Source organism: Colobus angolensis, unplaced genomic scaffold, assembly GCF_000951035.1.
Source record: "Colobus angolensis palliatus isolate OR3802 unplaced genomic scaffold, Cang.pa_1.0 Scaffold282, whole genome shotgun sequence".
In the NCBI taxonomy this organism is placed as follows: Eukaryota; Metazoa; Chordata; class Mammalia; order Primates; family Cercopithecidae; genus Colobus; species Colobus angolensis.
In genome coordinates this window covers 2078480-2098889 of record NW_012116066.1, presented here as the reverse complement: position 1 = coordinate 2098889, position 20410 = coordinate 2078480, and the positions used below count along the sequence as shown (strand labels likewise).

At 38.7% G+C, this 20410-nt stretch overlaps 1 protein-coding gene across 1 annotated transcript in view; it reads left to right on the top strand.

Annotated features, from left to right (window-relative positions):
* Positions 1-10330, top strand: part of LOC105516493 (tubulin beta chain-like) — a 13166-nt gene extending 2836 nt beyond the window's left edge. The window contains 2 exon segments of the mRNA XM_011948718.1: positions 10018-10250; positions 10253-10330. Of these exon segments, the coding sequence (XP_011804108.1) occupies positions 10018-10250; positions 10253-10330 (311 nt within the window).
* The last annotated feature ends 10080 nt before the right edge of the window (positions 10331-20410 follow it).

Below are 20410 nucleotides of genomic sequence, written 5' to 3'. Positions count from 1 at the left end.
AAGAAGAAGAAGAAGAAGAAAGAAGAAGAAGAAGAACTGGCAGTAAGATATTACAAATATACTATCCAATAGAAGTCCATTGCTGTTTGTTTGGGTTCGGGTGCTTTATCTGAATACTTAATCTACTGGATAGAGCACTAGACTTGGAGTCAGAAGACAATTTATGTACTATGTGACATTAAGTTAGTGCTCTGAGAGTGTTTTCCCAAATTTCCAGTGGGGAGCAAAATAATACTGGTCTGATATGCCCCACAGCATTGTTTAGGGTTTCAAATAAGATAACATATGGGAGAGTAAGTTGTATTTGGAGAAAAGGTCTTTAAAGAGGTAATTCAGTTAAAGTGATGTCTCTAAGATGGGCCCGAATCCAATATGACTGGTGTCCTTTTAAGAAGAGTTTAGGACTTAGACATATATGCACACAGAGGAAAGACCATGTGAGGATGCAGTGAGAAGGCAGCCACTTGCAAGACAAGGAGGGGCTTCAGAAGAAACCAAATCTACCGACACCTTGATCTTCTAGAATTACAAGGAAATAAATTTATGTTGTTTAAGTTACCCAGTCTATGGTGTTACACTTTGTTATGGCAGGTCTAGCAAATGAATACAATGGGGAGCATTTCAGATGCCAGCTAGAGTATCCGTTGACTTGGTTATTGTTCGTTGCTAAAAACACACACATTAATTATCTGTTTCCATGTGTCAGGAGTCCAGGTATGGTTTAGCTGGGTGCACTGCTCAGGGTCTCACAAGGCTGCAATCAAGCTTTTGCCTGGGCTGTGTCCTCATGTGGAGCTCAGAATCTTCTTCCAAACTCATTCAGATTGTTGGCCAAATTCAGTTCCTTGCAGTTACAGAATTAAGACCCGTAGCATTTACTGGCTTTAGAGGCAGCCCCTCTCCATTAGCAGTTGACAACATGGTTGTTCTGCTTAGCCAAGGCCAACAGAAAAAGAACTTTCTCCTCAGGAGGGGTCTAGTGCCTCTTTTAAGGTCTTTTACCAGATTAAGTCAGGCCCTCCCAAGATTATCACCCTTTTGATTAATTCAAAAATTAACTGTGTGCCTTGATTACATCTGCAAAATCTCTTCACCTTTGTCACATAATGTAACCTAATCACAAGAGTGATAGCCCAGCATATTCACAGGTCCCAACCACACCGAAGTGGAGAATGTATAACAGGAGACAAGAATCTTAGGACCCTCTTAGAATTCTGCCTTCCATGCCCCAAATATTTGACAGTACCAATTAATTATACAATTATAAAAATTAACTAAGAGACCATACAGGCAGATGTGGGCACACACATAACATACATACACACACACACACACACACACACACACCCCAAAGTGCACAGAGCTGGTAGCTGATCTCTAATCAGTCTAAAAGCATTTGCAAGCTTGCTGTGTGCCTAATGTGAAACTAAAAGATTTCAACTGCATTAACTCTGATTAAATAACAAATTGAAAACTATTCAGGATACATTTTGTCTCTCTGGTAAATTTGCGTTTCTTCAAAACACTCATCTCATCAATTATTGAATGGAACCTATTATTGAATGGAATCTATTTAAAAAAACCCTCACAGGGCTTTGAGTAGCATACACAGAAGTTTCTTGCTTTAGAAGTTAGAGATAAATCTGACTAAAGAGGTGCAAGACCTGTCCTGAAAACTTTAGGCTTGAATAAATGTAGAGATATACTGTATTCATAGGGCAGAAGAATTGATATCATTAAGATGTCAATTCACTCCTAATTGATCTATAGTTACAGCACAACCCCGATCAAAATACTAGCTGGCTTTTTCTGTAGAAATCAACAAGCTGATTCTAAAGTTCATATGGAAATGGACTAAAATAGCCAAAACAACTTTTAAAAAGAGCATTAGGGGGATAATACTACCTGATTTCAATTTTTACTGTAAAGCTACAATATTCAAGACAGTGTAGTATTGATCAATGAAACAGAATCGAGTCCATAAACAGACCCACAACATATATGGGCAAGTGATTTTCAACAAATATTCAAAAGCAATACTTCTTTCCATAGTGAGTACACCAATTTACATTGCCACCAGCATTCTCCACATCCACGTCAATAACCATTATTCATCCTTTCTATAGTAGCCATTCTGACAGCTGTGAGGTAATATTTCACCGTGGTTTTAATTTGCATTTCCCTTGATGATTAGAGATTTTCAACATTTTTAAATATATTTATTGGCGATTTGTATCTCTTCTTTTGAGAAATGTCTGTTCAGATCCTTTTCCACTCTCTGGGTATATATTCAAAGGAATTGAAATCAGTATGTTAAAGAGATATCTGCACTCCAGTGTTTATTTCAGCATTATTCATAGTAGTTTAGTAGTCAAAACGTGGAAGCAATCTAAACATCCATCGATGAATGAATGGATAAAGAAAATGTAGTATATATACACAATTAAATACTATACAACCTTAAAAAAAGAAATTCTGTCATTTGCATCCATGACAACGTGGAAAGAATTGGAGGAAATTATGCTAAGTGAAATAAGCCAGACATAGACAATACTGTATGATCTCACTTATATGTGGAATCTAAAAAAGTCTATCTCATAGAAATGGAAAGTAGAAAAGTGGTTATCAGAGGCAGGGGAAGGAGTAGGAAGCATGGGAAAAGTGAAGATGTTGATCAAAGGGTCCAAAGTTTCAGTTAGACTGGAGAATAAGTTTTAGTGACCTATTGCATGGCATGGTGACCGCAGCTAATAGTGTATATTTCAAAACTGCCAAAATAGATTTTTAAAATTCTCTCCTCCCACAAAAAAAAAAGATAAGTTGGTGAGGTGATGGATATGTTACTTATCTTGATTAAATCTTTCTATAATGTATACATAGACCAAAACCTCACATTGTATCCCACAAATATACACAAGTATTATTTGTCCATTTAAAAAATTTAAAGGCAATTCAGTGGAAAAAGGATAGCTTTTTTCAACAATGGTGCTGGAAAAACTGGACATCCATGTGAACTAAGATCCACACCTAATACCATCTACAAAAATTAACTCAAAATGCATCATAGATCTAAATGTAAAATCTGGAGCTATAAAATTTCCAGAATTTTGGCAAAAACCTTTGTGACCTTGGGTTAAGCCAAGATTTTTTAGCTACGACACCAAAAGCATGATCCACAAAAAGACAATAAGTTGAACTTTATCAAAATTGAAAAGAAACAACTCTTCTATAAAAGACACTGTTGACAGAAATAAAAAAGAAACTACAGACTGGTAGAAAATATGCAAAAATCATATCTAATATTAAAAGACTTGCATACAGAATAAAGAACCTTCAAATCTCAATAACAAGAAGATGAACAACAAATAAAAAAAAAACAGGTAAACTATTTGAACAGACACCATCAAAGAAGATATATCAAAAAAGCATGACAAACAAGCACATGAAAAGATTCTCAACATCATTAGTCATTAAGGAAATGCAAATCAAAGCCACAATGAGATAACACTACAATGTACTAGAATACCTAGCACTAAAAAGAATAATTGTAATAAGTTTCTGCAAGGAACTACAACTCTCATATGTTGCTACTGTGAATGAAAAACGGTACACTCAATTTGGAAAATAGTTTGGCAGTCTTTTAAAAAGTTAAACATACACCTACCATATGATCCAGCCATTCCACTCCTAGGTACTTACCCAAGAAAAATGAAAGCATATGTCCATACAAAGACTTGTACATTAATATTCATAGCAGATGTATTAGTTCTTAGCTAAAAATAGAAACAACCCAAAAGTCCATCAACAAGTGAAGTGATAAACTAGTACATCCATACACTGGAATACTACCCAGCCATAAAAAGGAATGAATGTACTACAATATGATATGCATAACAATATGGATGAATCTCAAAATAACTATATCCAAGCGAAAGATGGCACACAAAAAAGTATGCGGTGTATTATTTCATTTATATAAAAGTCAATAAAATGAAAATGAATCTGTAGTGATAGAATGCAGATCAGTGTTTGCCTTGGGGTGAGATCGGAGGGAGGGCAGAAAGGACAATTGGGTACAAGGGAACTTTTAGGGATGATAAGTATATTCCTTATTGCTTTTATGGTAATGTTTTCACAAAACATGTCAATATTTATCAAATTGTACACTTTAAATACGCACAGTTTATTGTATGTCAGTGATACCTCAATAAAGCTGTTAAAATTAGTCATGTGCCTTGACAAACTGCAGTATCTCTAGTTTACTCCCTTTTTGTGAACAAGAATACAAAGACAGGAATACAGTCAAGGCTCAGGAATGGTTTGGAATCAGGGACTAGAGTGCTGGAAGGACTATCTCTGTCTCTTTTCTGCACAGTACTAGGAAATCTACTTCATTATTCTCTTTTATCACAGATGGGGATTTTATGCTTTCCAGGCTGCATGATAGGACTCAGTTGGTCACATATCCCTGGGTTTTATCTCCTCTATTCAACAGACCAGACAGACTGAGGCTGAAATCTCTGAAACCTAACTCTATATTCCATTGGAGTTATCTCTGACTGGCCATTTTGGTATCAGGTACCCAGTTCTGGATCAATGAACTAATCTCTGGCCTAGATTGAATCTAAACTAGATGGAGAAAATCTTAGCATAGCTGTTAAGAATTTGGGAAAACAAGCCGGGCATGGTAGCTCACACCTATAATCCCAGCTAGCAGGGAGGCTGAGGTAGGAGGATCACTGGAGACTAAGAATTGGAAACCACCCTGAGCAATACAGCAAGACTCTGTCATCATCATCATCATCATCATCATCATCATCATAACTTGAGGATATAGTGGTCATGACTTCAAGTCAGTATTGAGGTTTCAGTTAGCTCCAAGAAGGCTTTTGTTATTTGCAACTAAAAGAGTTCTAACAAAATCACCTAGCATTTGTAATGGAGATACATGGTAAAAGCTAGAGACATCAAGTAGGCAACCACAATTTCTAAGGTCTCACCAAAAGACCTCCTGAGGCCTCCTCTTGCTATAAAAAATGTATTTCATGATTCTCATTGTAAACTCAAATTCTACCATAATTAGTAGAATGCATAACGGGGCATCCAGAAATTTAAGAGAAGGGAAGCCTCCTATCTTCTGTTTTCACCCTACCACATAGTTTTCCACCCATGCTCTGAAGTTAGGACCATTAAACGGAGAACAATGGGAAAGACTAGCTTTTAATCAAATTGAAGAAAGGACATATCATTCTCACTATAAGTAACTACACTGTTGTAAGTAGCAAGAAATTTAGGATGCCACCTAATACAAGAGGGGTCATTGCTCCCCTCACACAACACCCTATGAACACAGAAAATGACATGGATGATGTTGAAGTTCAGGGGGCTATTTTATTATTTTTAGAGAAAAGGTCTCCCTCCGTCACCCAAGCTGGAGTGCTGTGGCATAATAAGAACTCATTGTAGGCTGGGCACACTCATCCCAGCACTTTGGGAGGCCGAGGCGGGCGGATCACTTGAGGTCAGGAGTTTGAGAACAGTCTGGCCAACATGGTGAAACTCCTTCTCTACTAACAATACAAGAATTAGACAGGTGTGGTGGTGCGTGCCTATAATCCCAGCTACTCAAGAGGCTGAGGCAAGAGAATTGCTTGAACCTGGGAGGTGGAGGTTGCAGTGGGCCAAGATCGCGCCACTGCACTCCAGCCTGGGCAACAGGGTGAAACTCTGTCTCAAAAATAAATAAATAAATAAATAAATAAATAATTGTAACCTCCAACTTCTGAACTCAAGCAAGCCTCCCTCCCCTGCCTCCCGAGTAGAGAAAATGCCATTTTATTGTCCATACATTAGAGAATTTGTTAAATACCACTCATAAATTACAGTGGCATCATATTATACCAAACGTTCTATAGAAAAAAAAATGAAAATTATAAAGGGTTTGCATTGCACATGAAACACCAGCAGTTATACTCCTGACCAGTCGGAAGAGAGATAGGCAGCAAGAACTGCTTGCTGAGTATATCAAGTTTAGAACTGAACCCTTTTTTTTTGAGACGGAGTCTCGCTCTATCGCCCAGGCTAGAGTGCAGTGACGCAATCTCGGCTCACTGCAAGCTCCGCCTATCCAGTTCACGCCATTCTATTGCCTCAGCCTCCCGAGTGGCTGGGACTACAGGCGCCCACCACCACGCCTGGCTAATTTTTTGTATTTTTAGTAGAGACGGGATTTCACTGCCTTAGCCAGGATGGTCTCGATCTCCTGACCTCGTGATCCTCCCGCCTCGGCCTCCCAAAGTGCTGGGATTACAAGTGTGAGCCACCACACCCTGCCCAGAACTGAACACATTTTTAAAATAAAACAATATTTTGTCTACATTTGTGAAGATTTGGAACCACAGAAAGTTTTTAAGAAAAAAAAAATTACATTACTTTCAAGTATATAGAGAAATGCAAATTAGATTGGCTAAGAGTTCATAGAAACCCTTAATAGACCGGCTATATTAATCTGAAAGATAATCAGCCAAGTAAGGTATCCAAGTCTTCTCATATATTGTTTCCTGTAAGGACACTATTCCCCAGCCCTATTCGCCTAGACAACTTCCACAAGTCTTTAAGTCTCAGCTTGGTGCTTTTCTCCAGAAGACCTTTCCTGATACCTTAAACTAGAATGAGTATTTCTGTAATATTCCCAAAGCACCCTGTACTCCTCAAATCATAATGTCATCCTGTTAATGTAAACCATTATTTATCTTCTTGCTAGAATATAAGCCCCATGAAGACCAGGTCTGTCTTGTTCTGTTACTGAATCCCAGTGTCTGAAGTAAAGCCTGTCACATTGGGACTGCACAAATAAATACTGTTGACTTAATTTGTTAACTCAAGTCACTAAAGAATTATGTTGTGTGATGGACTAACTATATTAGCTTACCAACTGTTCCTAAAAGAGGACATCAACGGTATTTATTCTTCTAAGTTCTTTATACTCTCCTGATACGATCTTGTCTATAATACTGATGTTCTTGGCAATGCTTTTATTTTTCCACAGATAGGGCAAACTCTCAGTTTCTGTTTAAATATTCTCGGATTCTCAACTAGTGAAGTACACATTAATGAAGCTATACTGCATTCTGATTAGATTATTCTTGAAACTTCCTAATAACCACTTCATTTCAGGGATTAAAAAGTTTCAGAATGTGATGTGTCTACTCAAAATGAATGATTTTAACTATGCAGCTCTTTTTGATTCAGGCCCTGTGTACCTTAGCTGCCTAAATACAGAATTTTGGTATAAATCCCACATTCATACATCCAAGATACAGGAAATTACATTTCAATGGCATTTGTAATTTATTGGCACTTTTAGTAAAATTGGTTTTTTTACAACTGTTTCCTTACATTATAAATTATATCCAGCCAGAGGCTGCTCTTTAAGTATCCACACTCATCTTGCTCAACGTCAACACTATGCTAATTAGAAGTGTAGCCTCATTTGAGTGTCAGAAAAGTCCTGAACTCTTCCAGGCCTCCCATCTCAGTCCTCACCCCAACCTGCTCACCAATCAGTACTTGTCGTTCTTGGGTTTGACCTCCACTGATATTTCCTTGATTATTCTTAATAATGTGAATAATGAGTTGAGTTTATTATTTATTGAGTACTATGATATGGCAGATACTGTACTCAACCCTTTAAAAACATTATCTCATTTAGTCCTTGAAACAATCCAGTGAGATAGATGCCGTTAATGTTCCCACTTCACAGAGATGAGATCTGAAGCACAGGAAGTTACATAACTTCCTTAAGGTTTCCCAAGTATTGAGAGACAGAGATGGGCTTCAATCCTGGGTAGGGCATCTCCAGAGCCTATGCTACAACATTTTTATGAAAATGTTAGTATACTGTTGTCACTCAGGGACTCAGGGGAGGGCTTTCCCTCACCTTCCACCTTGCTCTGGCCTTCTCAGTGAAACAGGAAAAATAAATAAATTATATTACTTTTACTTGAGATACTTGGGTACAAACATGGCCAAAAAGAACATCTATTTTTTTCAATTTAAGTTTCATCATCATTCCTCTTCCTAATCGCTATCTACACTCTATGTATTTGAAAATTACTATGGAAGATTCTCTTTACAACAGGAAAGTTATACATGGAATATCAATTTATCCCCACATTCCTTGTTATTGACAGCTCTTTCTTCCATGTTCAAACTTACCATTTAAAAACTGAGTCTGGTAATAGTGGCTCACGCCTCTAATCCCAGCATTTTGGGAGGCTTAGGCGGGTGGATCACTGGAGGCCAGGAGTTTGAGACCAACTTGGCCGACATGGTGAAACCCCATCTCTACTAAAATTACAAAATTTAGCAAGGCATGGTGCCGGGCACCTGTAGTCCCAGGCGCTCAGGAGGCTAAGGCAGGGAATAACTTGAACCCAGGAGGCAATGAGCCAAGATAGCACCACTACACTCCAGCCTGGGCAATAGCGCGATACCCTGTCTCAAAAATAAAAATAAAAACCGAGTTATGCCAGGAGTGGTGGCACCTGCCTGCAATCCCAGCTACTCAGGAGGCTGAGGTGGGAAGATTGCTTGAGCCCAGGTGCTCAAATCCAGCCTGGGCAACGGAGCAAGACCTAGTCTATACTAAAAATAAGAAACAAAAATAGCCTGGCATGGTGGTGTGCACCTGTATTCCCAGCTACCTGGGAGGCTGAGGTAGGAGGATCATTTGATCATTTTCACTCCAGCCTGGGCAAATGAGTGAGACCCTGTCTCCAGACTGATGGATGGATAGATAGGTAGATAGATAGATATTTAATAGATAGATTGCAATTTTAAAAAATAAATTAATTTTTAAAAATTATATGAATAAAAAGTATTAAATTTTTGAGTTGGAAAGAACCTTAAAGATGATCCAACCTCTTCATCTTACAAGTGAAGGTCTCTGGATCAAGACTCAGTATGCCAGACATTTAGTTAGTTAATTCTGCAAATATTGATTGAGTACCAACTATGTATTCGAGATGGTGCAGAAGAGACAAAATTATGAGTTTGAAAAGTTTATATTCTAGTAAGGTAAGATAATAATCAAGAAATACCATAACATGATAATTCCAGGTAATGATATGTGTCATACAAAATAAAACAAGGAAATGTTTTATAGTAAGTGAGCAGTATACGTAGTGAGTGATCTGGGATGGGAGAAACTAATTCTGAAGGGCTAGTCAGGAAAAACTGCTTTTAAGAAGTAAAATTTATACCGAGCTCTGAATGTTGAAAGGAAGTCATCCAAGCAAAGATCTGAGGGAAAGTCATTCCAGAGAAGGAATGGTAAGTGAAAAGCCCTGAGGTGGGAATTAATTCAGTGCATTGAAAAAATAAAAAACAGCCATTATAGCTGAAGAATGGTAAATTATGGCAGAGTGGTAGAACATGATGTCATAAAGGTCGATCAAAACAAAATCATTTAGGGTCTGTGGACCATATCAAAAGATTTTGATATTATTCTAATTGCAATAAGAAACCATAAAAACGTCAGGTGCGGTGTTTCACACCTGTAGTCCCAGCACTTTGAGAGGCCCAGGCAGGCAGATCACTTGAGGCCAGGAGTTCGAGACCAGCCTGGCCAACATGGTGAAACCCAGTCTCTACTAAAAACACAAAAATTAGCCAGGCATGGTGGCGCTCACCTGTAATCCCAGCTACTCGGGAGGCTGAGACACCAGAATCGCTTGAACCCAGGAGGTGGAGGCTGCAGCGAGTGAAGTTTGCACAACTAGCCTGGACAAAAGAGCAAAGACTCTATCTCAAAAAAAAAAAAAAAAAGGAAAGAAAAGAAAAAAATAAAAAGAAACTTTGGAGCAAGGCAATGATATGATCTGTCTTAGTATTTTAAATGACTAAGTGATGCTAAAATCTTAAGTCTGAGTACAACAATAGTTATACTTATCACTATTTTTCATTTGTGTACAGAATTGACCAGTTATGAGTTGAGTTTATTATCAATGTTTTAAGAAAACAATGTTGCCTGTGACATCCCGCCCCGGGGGCTAAAAGTGTCTGCCACCTTTATCTGCAACAGCACGGCCTTCCAGGAGCTGTTCAAGCGCATCTCGGAGCAGTTCGCGGCCATGTTCTGGCGCAAGGCCTTCCTGCACTGGTACATGGGTGAGGGCATGGACGAGATGGAGTTCACCGAGGCCGAGAGCAACGTGAACGACCTGGTGTCCGAATACCAGCAGTATCAGGTGCTGATACTGCTGAGGAGGAGGATGAGTCCGAGGAGGAGGACGAGTTCGAGGAGAAGGCCAAGGAGGAGGTGGCCTAGAGCCTCCAGTCACCAGGGAAAGCACCAATTCTAGAATTGGTGCTGTTAACTAACTAGTTAACTAACTAACTAGAATTGGTGCTGTTTCAACTTACCAACAGCAACTGTTTACCCAACTCTGAACAACACTACATGGATGTTCCTAAAGGCTAGAATTTACAACACTTTCACTGTTTAGAAAGTTTTTTCACCAAACACCACTCCCTTTGTTTCCTTGTCCTTGGGAGCCAATATACAGACCATTAGTTCTTTTAATTTTTTTTCATTTTTCATGGAAAGGTGTGCACTCTTTATTCACTCCCAGCCTGCCCCGCTGTGTGTGCACTTGCTGTTTTCCCTGTCCACATCCCATGCTGTACAGACACCACCATTAAAGCATTTTCATAGTGAAAAAAAAAATCAGTTAATCAGTTTCATAGTGGAAAAAAAAATCAGCGAAATAAAAATCAGTTATCTAGTTAACTAACTAGTTATCTAGTTAAAATTTTCTGTCCTACCCACCTAGGATGACCCTCCTACATAACTATCATTATTTATTTCTCATGTATTCTTTCAGAATTTATATTTTTTATTTGAGAGTTAAATCAGCAAAACTATATTTTTATGGTTTTTAAAGCAGTGAATGGAGGAAAATAGGGAAGATATGATGGCATTTGTTAAAAGAGAACAATTTCTGCATAGTATGTTTGCTATTGGGTTTTATTAAGTAACTAAGGAAGTATTTGTTAAGTCCCTTCTCAAGCACGATTCTAGGTGATGGCTATAAATGTATTCCATATAAGAACATTATCAATATACTATGGTGAAACCAAAATTAGGTTTTAATGGATAACTTTAACTTCATATGTAATAAAACAATTTTTATAAATGCAATATTCTCTAATCAAGAAATCCAAATTTTTTACTGAACAATTTAAAGGAAAGTGAACATTTAGAAAACAACTGATCAAATACAAACAACTGGAAAGAGTAAATGAGAAGTTAAAGAAAAGAAAAATACAGGAAACTTGGGGAAATAGCTTTAGGAATGTCCATAGTCATTAGCTTTCAGCCACCAGGAAGATGTCCAACCAAAACTAAGATTTGAATGCCTTCAGGGAAGAAGGAGTTTCAATATTTAGCAGTTTAGTTACTAAGAGAGTATCTGACCTAAATTCACAGTAGAGTAGCTCATATTTTAGGTTACCTCATACTAATTCATTTCTCAAGCTTTTAACTACATTTGTGATATGATGAACACAAAAACATTTTAAAACAAAGACCACACAGGAATTTTAACATTACTCTGTATTGGGCTGGCAAACTAAATAATGTACATCCTGATAGAAATCAGAATGCAAAGCAACTACATCACATCATGCTGCACACAATGCCAGAAGAAAGGTTTGGTTAATCACGGGATATCACCACTCACATTAAATGTATCCTTGTATTCCCCTCTGGGTCATGTGAAAGAACTTTCACAACTGAATCAGTTCAAATATGTCCACAGTGTCTTTAAATATCCTTCAGGGTTCAGCATCTCATTCTCAAGTGAATACTTTTCCATCCATTTGTGTGAGTATGCTCAAGTTTTTTTTTTTTTTTTCCTTTTTTGATAGAATTGCAAGGAGAAATATGGTCAAATTTTAATATCAAAAGCAAGCAGATTTTTAAAGTAGATTTTTTTAAATGTACTTCATATGAAGTTTCCCAGCTCTGTTACTTCTATTATCCTTATAGAACCAGATTGTGGGGAGGTAGAGATACTATTAATGGAATAGTTTGGATGGAACACAACATAAGCAAGTGATGCCTTTCAGTGGAGTGGAATTCAGGTAAACTTTGTATTACACAACTGTATTAGTCAGGGTTCTCCAGAGAAATACAACCAATAGGAGAAATATATATACATACACACACACACACACACAGAGAGAGAAACTTATTTTAAGGAATCGGCTCACCTGATTGTGAAGGACGGAAGCCTGGAGACCCAAGAAAGGGTTGCTGTTGAAGCTCCAGTGGAAGGCAATCTGTTGACAGAGTCCCTCTGTCTTGGGAGGGTAGTAGTAAGTCTTTGCTTTATTAAGGTCTGCAGGTCAGGTCATGTAAGCTGGAGTTCAAGGCAAGAATTGAACCTCAAATTGAGGAACTGGAGTGAAAATCAAGAACCCAAAGCAGGAGGCTACTTCTTTAGACTGAGCAAACCAAGTCGGGGTTAGAAGGAAAACTTGGAATGAGTATATTCAGGTTTCACTTCAGGTCTACAGATTGGATTAGGTCCACTCACATTGTGGAAGATAATCTACTTTACTCAAAATCTACTGATTTAAATGTTAATCTCATTTTTAAAAATACCTACACAGCAACATCTAGAATAATGTTTAACTAAATATCTGGGTGCCAAGGCCTAGCCAAGCTGACACATAAAATTAACTATCAGTACAACCAATCACCAACAAATATTTCTTGAGCAATAGAGATATTCCTGGAAAGTGGCACATACATATAATTTTTATAGATAGAGGCCCCATGGGGCTTCATGCACTAATGTCTTTCCACCTGTAGCCCAGTCCTGCTAGTTTTTGAGGAATCCAAACAAAGGCAAACAACCCAATAAATGGTAGATTCAGCCACCCTATGCTTCAGACCTGGGAGATTAGTGGTCAAGCTCGAGAAGAGCAACAAGCTGGAAGACCTGAAGTGAAGCCTGAGCATACTGCTTTGAACTTTGGACTCTTTATTATTTTCTTTTTAAAGTCAAGGACTTGCTCTGTCTCCACTTGCTCTATCTCCAGGCTGGAGTGCAGTGGCATGACCATGGCTCACTGCAGCCTCGCCTTGAACTCCTGGGCTCAAGCGATCCTCCCACCTCAGCTTCTCAAGTAACTGGGACTACAGGCATGCACCAACACGTCTGGTCTTTTTTTTTTTTTTTTTTTTTTTGAGAGACGGGGGTCTTGCTATGTTGCCTACACTGGTCTTGAATTCCCAGCCTCAAGCATTACTCCTGCCTTGGCCTCCCAAAGCACTGGGATTACAGGTATGAGCCACTGTACCTGGCCTGGATTCTTGATTTTTTCACTCCAGCTCCTCAATTTGAGGTTCAATCCCTGCCCTGAAGTCCAACTTTTACTTGACTGGAGCCCAAATGCTCCCCTTCCCCCATGAATTGGTGCTACTTCAACTTACCAACAGCAGCTATTTACCCAACTCCGAACAACACTACATGGATGTTCCTAAAGGCTAGAATTTACAACACTTTAGCTGTTTAGAAAGCTTTTTCACCAAACACCACTCCCTTTGTTTCCTTGTCCCTGGGAGCCAGTATACAGACCATTAGTTCTTTTAATTTTTTTTTCTTTTTTCATGTTCTACCGCTTCTCCACTAGCCTGTGCCAGCTTGCACAGATTATGGAAGTAGATGAAAAGGCAAAAGGTAAAAATGAATGATCCAATTGTGAAATGAACAATCTCACTTATCCATTCTGCAGGATCAGATTCCTGACTATCATATTTTCACAGAACCAAGTACATTCATATTTGAGTGTGGATTCAGGTACACCTTCTAGAACAAAACTGAGAAGTATACATTATTAACAATATAAACGTGATATATTTCATAAGTCTTACTTTAATTCTATCACAAAGGGACTTTCTTTGTATTGGAATCACATATTCTAAAATTATGATCTTAACAGAAAAATGAACTACAAAAAAAGATTTTCAAAGGTGATTCATAAAATCATTTTAAATACATTTATATGCAATCTTAAACCAGATTTGTCCAATAGTGCCTAGTTTGTAAATCAGACACCTATGAAAGACACATTTTTAGCTGATGTATATTTTTTATATACTAGATGATAATTTTTGTTTTTTTAATTGGAGTTTCACTCTTGTTGCCCAGGCTGGAACGCAATGGTGCGATCTCAGCTCACTGCAACTTCCGCCTCCCGGGTTCAAGTGATTCTCCTGCCTCAGCCTCCCGAGTAGCTGGGATTACAGGCATGTACCACCACACCCAGCTAATTTTGCATTTTTAGTAGAGACAGGGTTTCTCCATGTTGGTCAGGCTGGTCTTGAACTCCCAATCTCAGATGATCGGCCCACCTCAGCCTCCCAAAGTGCTGGGATTAGAGGCATGGGCCACCATGTCTGGCTCTCAAAGCATTTTCATAGCCATTATTTTACCTGGCAGAGATGAGGACTCAGACACATGGAAGAAGGCAAGAAGCCCAGTTGTCAGAAATGGTGAAACAATGTCAAGGCAACAATGATAACCCAATACTGAAACTCAGATGGCTAGGCTAGAACTGCCTGACTTGCCCCTGTCTAAAATCAGGATTGGTCCAGAGACACAGGTGGGATTGAATCCGTGAGTGGGTGGCAAGCAAGTTAGTTCCTGTCTGTGGAGGCAAGCAATGGGGCTATGAAATAGGCAGCACCTGATGGCAATTTCATCCAAAAAGGCAAACAGCTCTAGACATCCAAATGAAGGGACATCTTGACTTTGGCACCCTGGAGAATGTGACAAATTGGGCTGAACTTTTGAGAATTATTACCTGCAGCAAATGCAACAGAACTTGGAGTAATCAAGTTGAACAGAAAATCCTTAGCAGCAGTTGATGTTGTTGTTCACCATCACTTCTTGTTGAATCATCCCCCCATTGCTCCCCAAGATTTCCATGACAGATTCTCCTGCTTTGCCTATTGCCTCTCTGGCTACTCCTTCTCTGTCTCTTGCAAGTTCCTTTTATTGTCTTTCAATGTTCCCTAGCTCAAAGAATAGTACCACCAGCCACCTAATTATGCAAACCAGAAATTTAGACACTTTCCTTAGAATTTTTCTCTACCTCCGCCCCTTGTCCAAATTACCGTGAATTACTATAAAGTTTACCTGGTAAATATCTCCTTAATCTATTCACTTCTCTCCATCACCACTAACCTGGTCCCAGACACCACCACCTCCGACCTTTAATACTGGAACAGCCTCCTGGGATAGAATCTTGGCTCTCCCACATTCCAGCTATGTGTTCTTCAGCAAGTCTATTCACTTCTCTGAACTTCAATTTCCTCATAGGTTAAGTGGGGACAATAACAGTAGCTACCTTGCAGGGTTGTTGCAAAGATTCAGTGACAAGATATATAAAATCCCTTTCAACAGTGCTTAATACAGTAAGTGCTACATCAATGATAGCTTTTAAAATATCTGCATTCTCACTCAACCCCCTTCATTATTCGCACTGTAACCAAAGTGGCATTTTCCAAAATAAATATGATCATATTCTCCCCACCACCACTACACACAAGCACCCACAGAACACTCTGACAGATTCCCATTGCACTTAAGATAAAGTCCAAACTGCTTAACATAGACTAGAACAAGGCAGTGCATGAATTTCTGCAGCATGAAGCCACAAATGAATTTTCCATTGTACTCTTTCACCTTCCTACGAGCGTACTAGCCTTCTCTTACTTGCTTACACCCAACCTGCTTCCTGTCATCCCATAGCCTCCCATAGCCTTGTTCTGCCTGCCTGAAATGCTTTTTTTTCTTTCTTTCTTTTTTGAGATGGAGTTTCACTCATGTCACCCAGGCTGGAGTGCAATGACCCAATCTCGGCTCACTGCAACCTCCACCTCCTGGGTTCAAGGGATTCTCCTGTCTCAGCCTCCTGAGTAGCTGGGATTACAGGCACCTGCCACCACACCCAGCTAAGTTTTGTATTTTTAGTAGAGATGGGGTTTCACCATGTTGGCCAGTCTGGTCTCAAACCCCTGACCTCAGTCGATCCACCCACCTTGGCCTCCCAAAGTGCTGGGATTACATGCATGAGTCACTGCGCCCAGCCAATGCTTCCATCTTTTAACTGCACCTTATCCTTTGGTTTTCAGCTCAAGCCTCACTTCCCAAGGAATGCTTTCCTGACCAAAGATGTATAAAATGCTCTGAAGTGGCCACATACCTCTCCCATTGTGTATATCACAGTGGTCACTTTTTACTTCTTTGTATGATTAGAGGATTAGTTTTTGCTTTTCTGACCTGACGGTAAGTTTCGTGACAGTAAGGAACTTGTTTTTGTTCACTGCTACCTCACCAGCATGTAGCACATATCTGGCACATAATAAGTGCTCAACAAATTGACAGACTCAATGAAAGAACGAGTGAACCACACTTGTGCGTAAGGATCAAATGGAAGCAAAAAAGGAAATTGAAAGTTGTAATCATGTCTGTAGATAAGATTGAAAAATGGTCTGAGCCTTGAAACAGACTGTGAAAGCTAAACTTCTTTTTTCTTTTTTTTTTTTTTCACTTTGAGATGCGGTCTTGCTTTGTCACCCAGGCTGGAGTGCAGTGACAGGATCTCGGCTCACTGCAACCTCCACCTCCTGGGTTCAAGCAATTCTCTGCCTCAACCTGCCAAGTAGCTGGGATTACAGGCGCATGCCACCCTGCCCGGCTAATTTTTGTATTTTTAGTAGAGACAGGGTTTCACCATCTTGGCCAGGCTGGTCTTGATCTCCTGACCTTGTGATCCACCCACCTAGGCCTCCCAAAGTGTTGGGATTACAGGCATGAGCCACCACACCTGGCCGAAGCTAAACTTCTTATACCAAAATTGTGTTTAAAGAAAAACAGGACAGAGAAAAATGGAGCTTAGACTAATAAGAGAATCAGGGTGGAAGAGAGGATTGTTGAATCCACTAAATCACGACAAAACAACGACGCACAATTTTAAAGTTGCGTGCACACGCGCGCGCGTGTGTGTGTGCACATGCATATTTGCATTTAACAGTCTTTGACTTTCCAAGTTTTTAATCACTCCTAAGCTATTTTTGATGGGAAAAGAAAATTCTATGAAAAAAGGGAGAAAAGAATTAATAAGGATTCTTTTTAAAAATTGAGCAGCTAATGTATTTTTCTGACTCTGAGGCTCACACCATAGCAGTTTATAATAAAACAAACATTCAAGCTAAGAGCCTAGGATTTGAATCCAAAGTTGCTGATGTCAGATAGTTTTTATCCTGAGTCCAAGCCAACAAACTTCATTTGAAAAAGAAAAAACTGTTTGCACAGAGACCATAATAAAGCCTAACTATGTTTGAAAGATGTTTTTTGTTTTTTGTTTTCATCTTGCAGGAAATGTAAGACCAAATTAAAGTTGCATACAGCACATGGATTGGGGTTTTTGGCTTTTAATTTTTTGCTTCCTATATGACATTTATAGTTTCAAGATTTGTTATAAATTATTTTTTAGAAGAGCAAAACAACACTGAGACTTAACACCATAAATGTTTTCCTAGGGCACAAACACACACATTTTTCATTATTATGTTGTTCAGAAATCCTAAATCTTTGACAGAGTAGCTATAGGTCATTAAGCAATTTGCCTCCCTATTCTGAGACTCAGTTTAGCATTTACAAAATGAGTGACTTAAAATAGATAATGTCTAAGTTTCCTTTAATGTTTTTAAATGTTAATTGTGGTAAAGAACACAAAACATAAAATTTACCATCTTAATCATTTTTAAATGCATTGTTCAGTGGTGTCAAATATATTCACATTGTTGTCCAACCAATTTCCATAAATTTTTCATCTTGAAAGACTGAAATTTTATACCTATTAAACAATAACTCCCCATTTCCCCCCTTTGCTCAGCTCCTGACAACCATCATTCTGCATTCTGTGTCTAAGAATTTGACTTTAGATACCTTATATGGGTGTAATCATACAGTATTTGTCTTTCTATGACTGGCTTATTTCCTGCATGCTGATAATCAACCATATGAAAAAATAAAATGTGACTGGCTGCTTATTTCACTTAGCATAAAGCCCTCAAGTTTAACCCTTGTTGTCACAAATAATAGGTTTCCTTCTTTATTAAGGCTGAATAGTATTCTAATATGTACACACACCACTTTTTTTTTTTATTTTGAGATGCAGTCTCGCTCTGTGGCCCACACTGGAGTACAGTGGTGCAATCTTGGCTCACTGCAACCAGTGCCTCCCAGATTCAAGTGATTCTCTTGCCTCAGACTCCTGAGTAGCTGGAATTACAGGCATGTGCCACCAAGCCCAGTTAATTTTTATATTTTTAGTAGAGATGGGATTTCACCATGTTGGCCAGGCTGGTCTCGAACTCCTGACTTCAAGTGAACCGCCCACCTCAGCCTCCCAAAGTTCTGGGATTACAGGTGTGAGCCACCACGCCTGGCCCACATTTTCTTTTTTTAATAATTTTTAAGAGATAGGATCTCACTCTGTTGCCCAGGCTGGAGTGCTGTAGCATAATCATAGGTCACTGCAACCTCGAACTCCTGGGCTCAAGCTATCCTCCTGTTTCAGCCTCCCAAGTAGCTGGGACTACAGGAGCACACCACCACACGTGGCTTCCCCCCACCACCCGCACCCCACAGACTGGGTCTCTATGTTGCACAGGCTGGTCTCAAACTCCTGGGCTCAAGCAATCCTCCTGCCTCAGCCTCCCAAAGTACTGGGATTACAGGGGTGAGCCACCATGCCCGGTCTACACTACATTTTCTTTATCAATTCATTCATTGATGAATATTTACTTTGCTTCCACCTCTTAGCTATCATGGATAGCTTCTATAAACATGGGTGTGCAAATATCTCTTTTGAGACCCTGCTTTTAATTCTTGTAGATATATGGTCTGAAGTGGGATTGCTGGATCATACAGTAGTTCTATTTTCAATTTTTTGAGGAAACTTCATACTGTTTTCCACAGCAACCACACCATTTTACATTCTCACCAACGGTGTATAAGGGATCCAATTTCCCCATATCTTCACCAATACTTTTTATTTTCTATTTTTTTAAGAGTAATCATCCTAAAAGACGTGAGGAGGCATCTCAATATCATTTTGATTTGCATTTCTCTAGTGATTAGTGATGCTGAACATCTTTTCATGTGCCTGTTGGCCATTTGTCCGTCATCTTTGGAGAAATGCCTATGTAAGTCATTTGCCCATTTTATAACTGTGTTGTTTTTGTTGTTGAGTTGTAATTCTTCATATATTCTGGATATTAACCACTTATTGAATATATGACTTGCAAATATTTTCTCCCATTCCATAGGTTGCCTTTTTACTCTGATGATTGTGACCTATAACGCACAAAAGTTTTAAAGTTTGATTTAGTCTATTTTTGCTTTTGCTGGCTGTACTTATGTGCCATATCCAATAAACCACTGCCAAATACAATGTCATGAAGTTTTTCTCTACATTTTTCTTCTAGCAGTTTTATGGTTCTAGGTGTTACATTTAGATCTTTAATCTATTTTGAGTTAATTTTTGTATATAATGTAAGGTCGGGGTCCAACTTTATTCTTTTGCATGCAGATATTATTTCCCCAAAACTTTTTTTTTTGTACAGACTGTGCTTTCTCCATTGAGTGATCTAGCACCCTTGTCAAAAATCATTTGACCATATTCCCTAGGGCTTATTTCTGGGCTGTCTATTCTATTCCATTGTTCTACATGTTTGCCTTTTTGTCAGAACCACACCGTTTTGATTACTACAGCTTTGTAGTATGTTTTGGCATCAGGAAATGTGAGATGTCCAACTTTTTTTCTTTTTCAAGATTATTTTAGCTATTCAGGGTCCCTTGAAATTCCATATGAATTCCAATCCATGAACACAAGGTGTCTTTCCATTTATTGGTGTCTTCTTTAATTTCTTCTGGCAATGTTTGTAGTTTTAGCATACAAGTCTTTCACCTCCTTGGTTAAATTTATTCCTAAGTATTTTATCTAAGTATAGTATCTTTTTGATGCTATTGTAAATTAAAGTGTTTTCACATTGTTCATTACTAGTGTATAGAAATACCACTGATTTGGGGGTATTGATTTTCTATTCTGCAACATTACTAAATTCATCTAACAGGTTTTTTTGTGTGTGTGGAGTCTTCAACATATATGACTATGTCATGTATGAGCAGCGACCATTTTACTTCTTTCTCTCCAATTTGGATGCCTTTTCTTTTTCCTGCTTAACTACTCTTGTTAGACCTTCCAGTACCATATTGAATCCCTCTAAACCTTATCAATTTCTTTTCTTTTTTTTTTTTTTTTT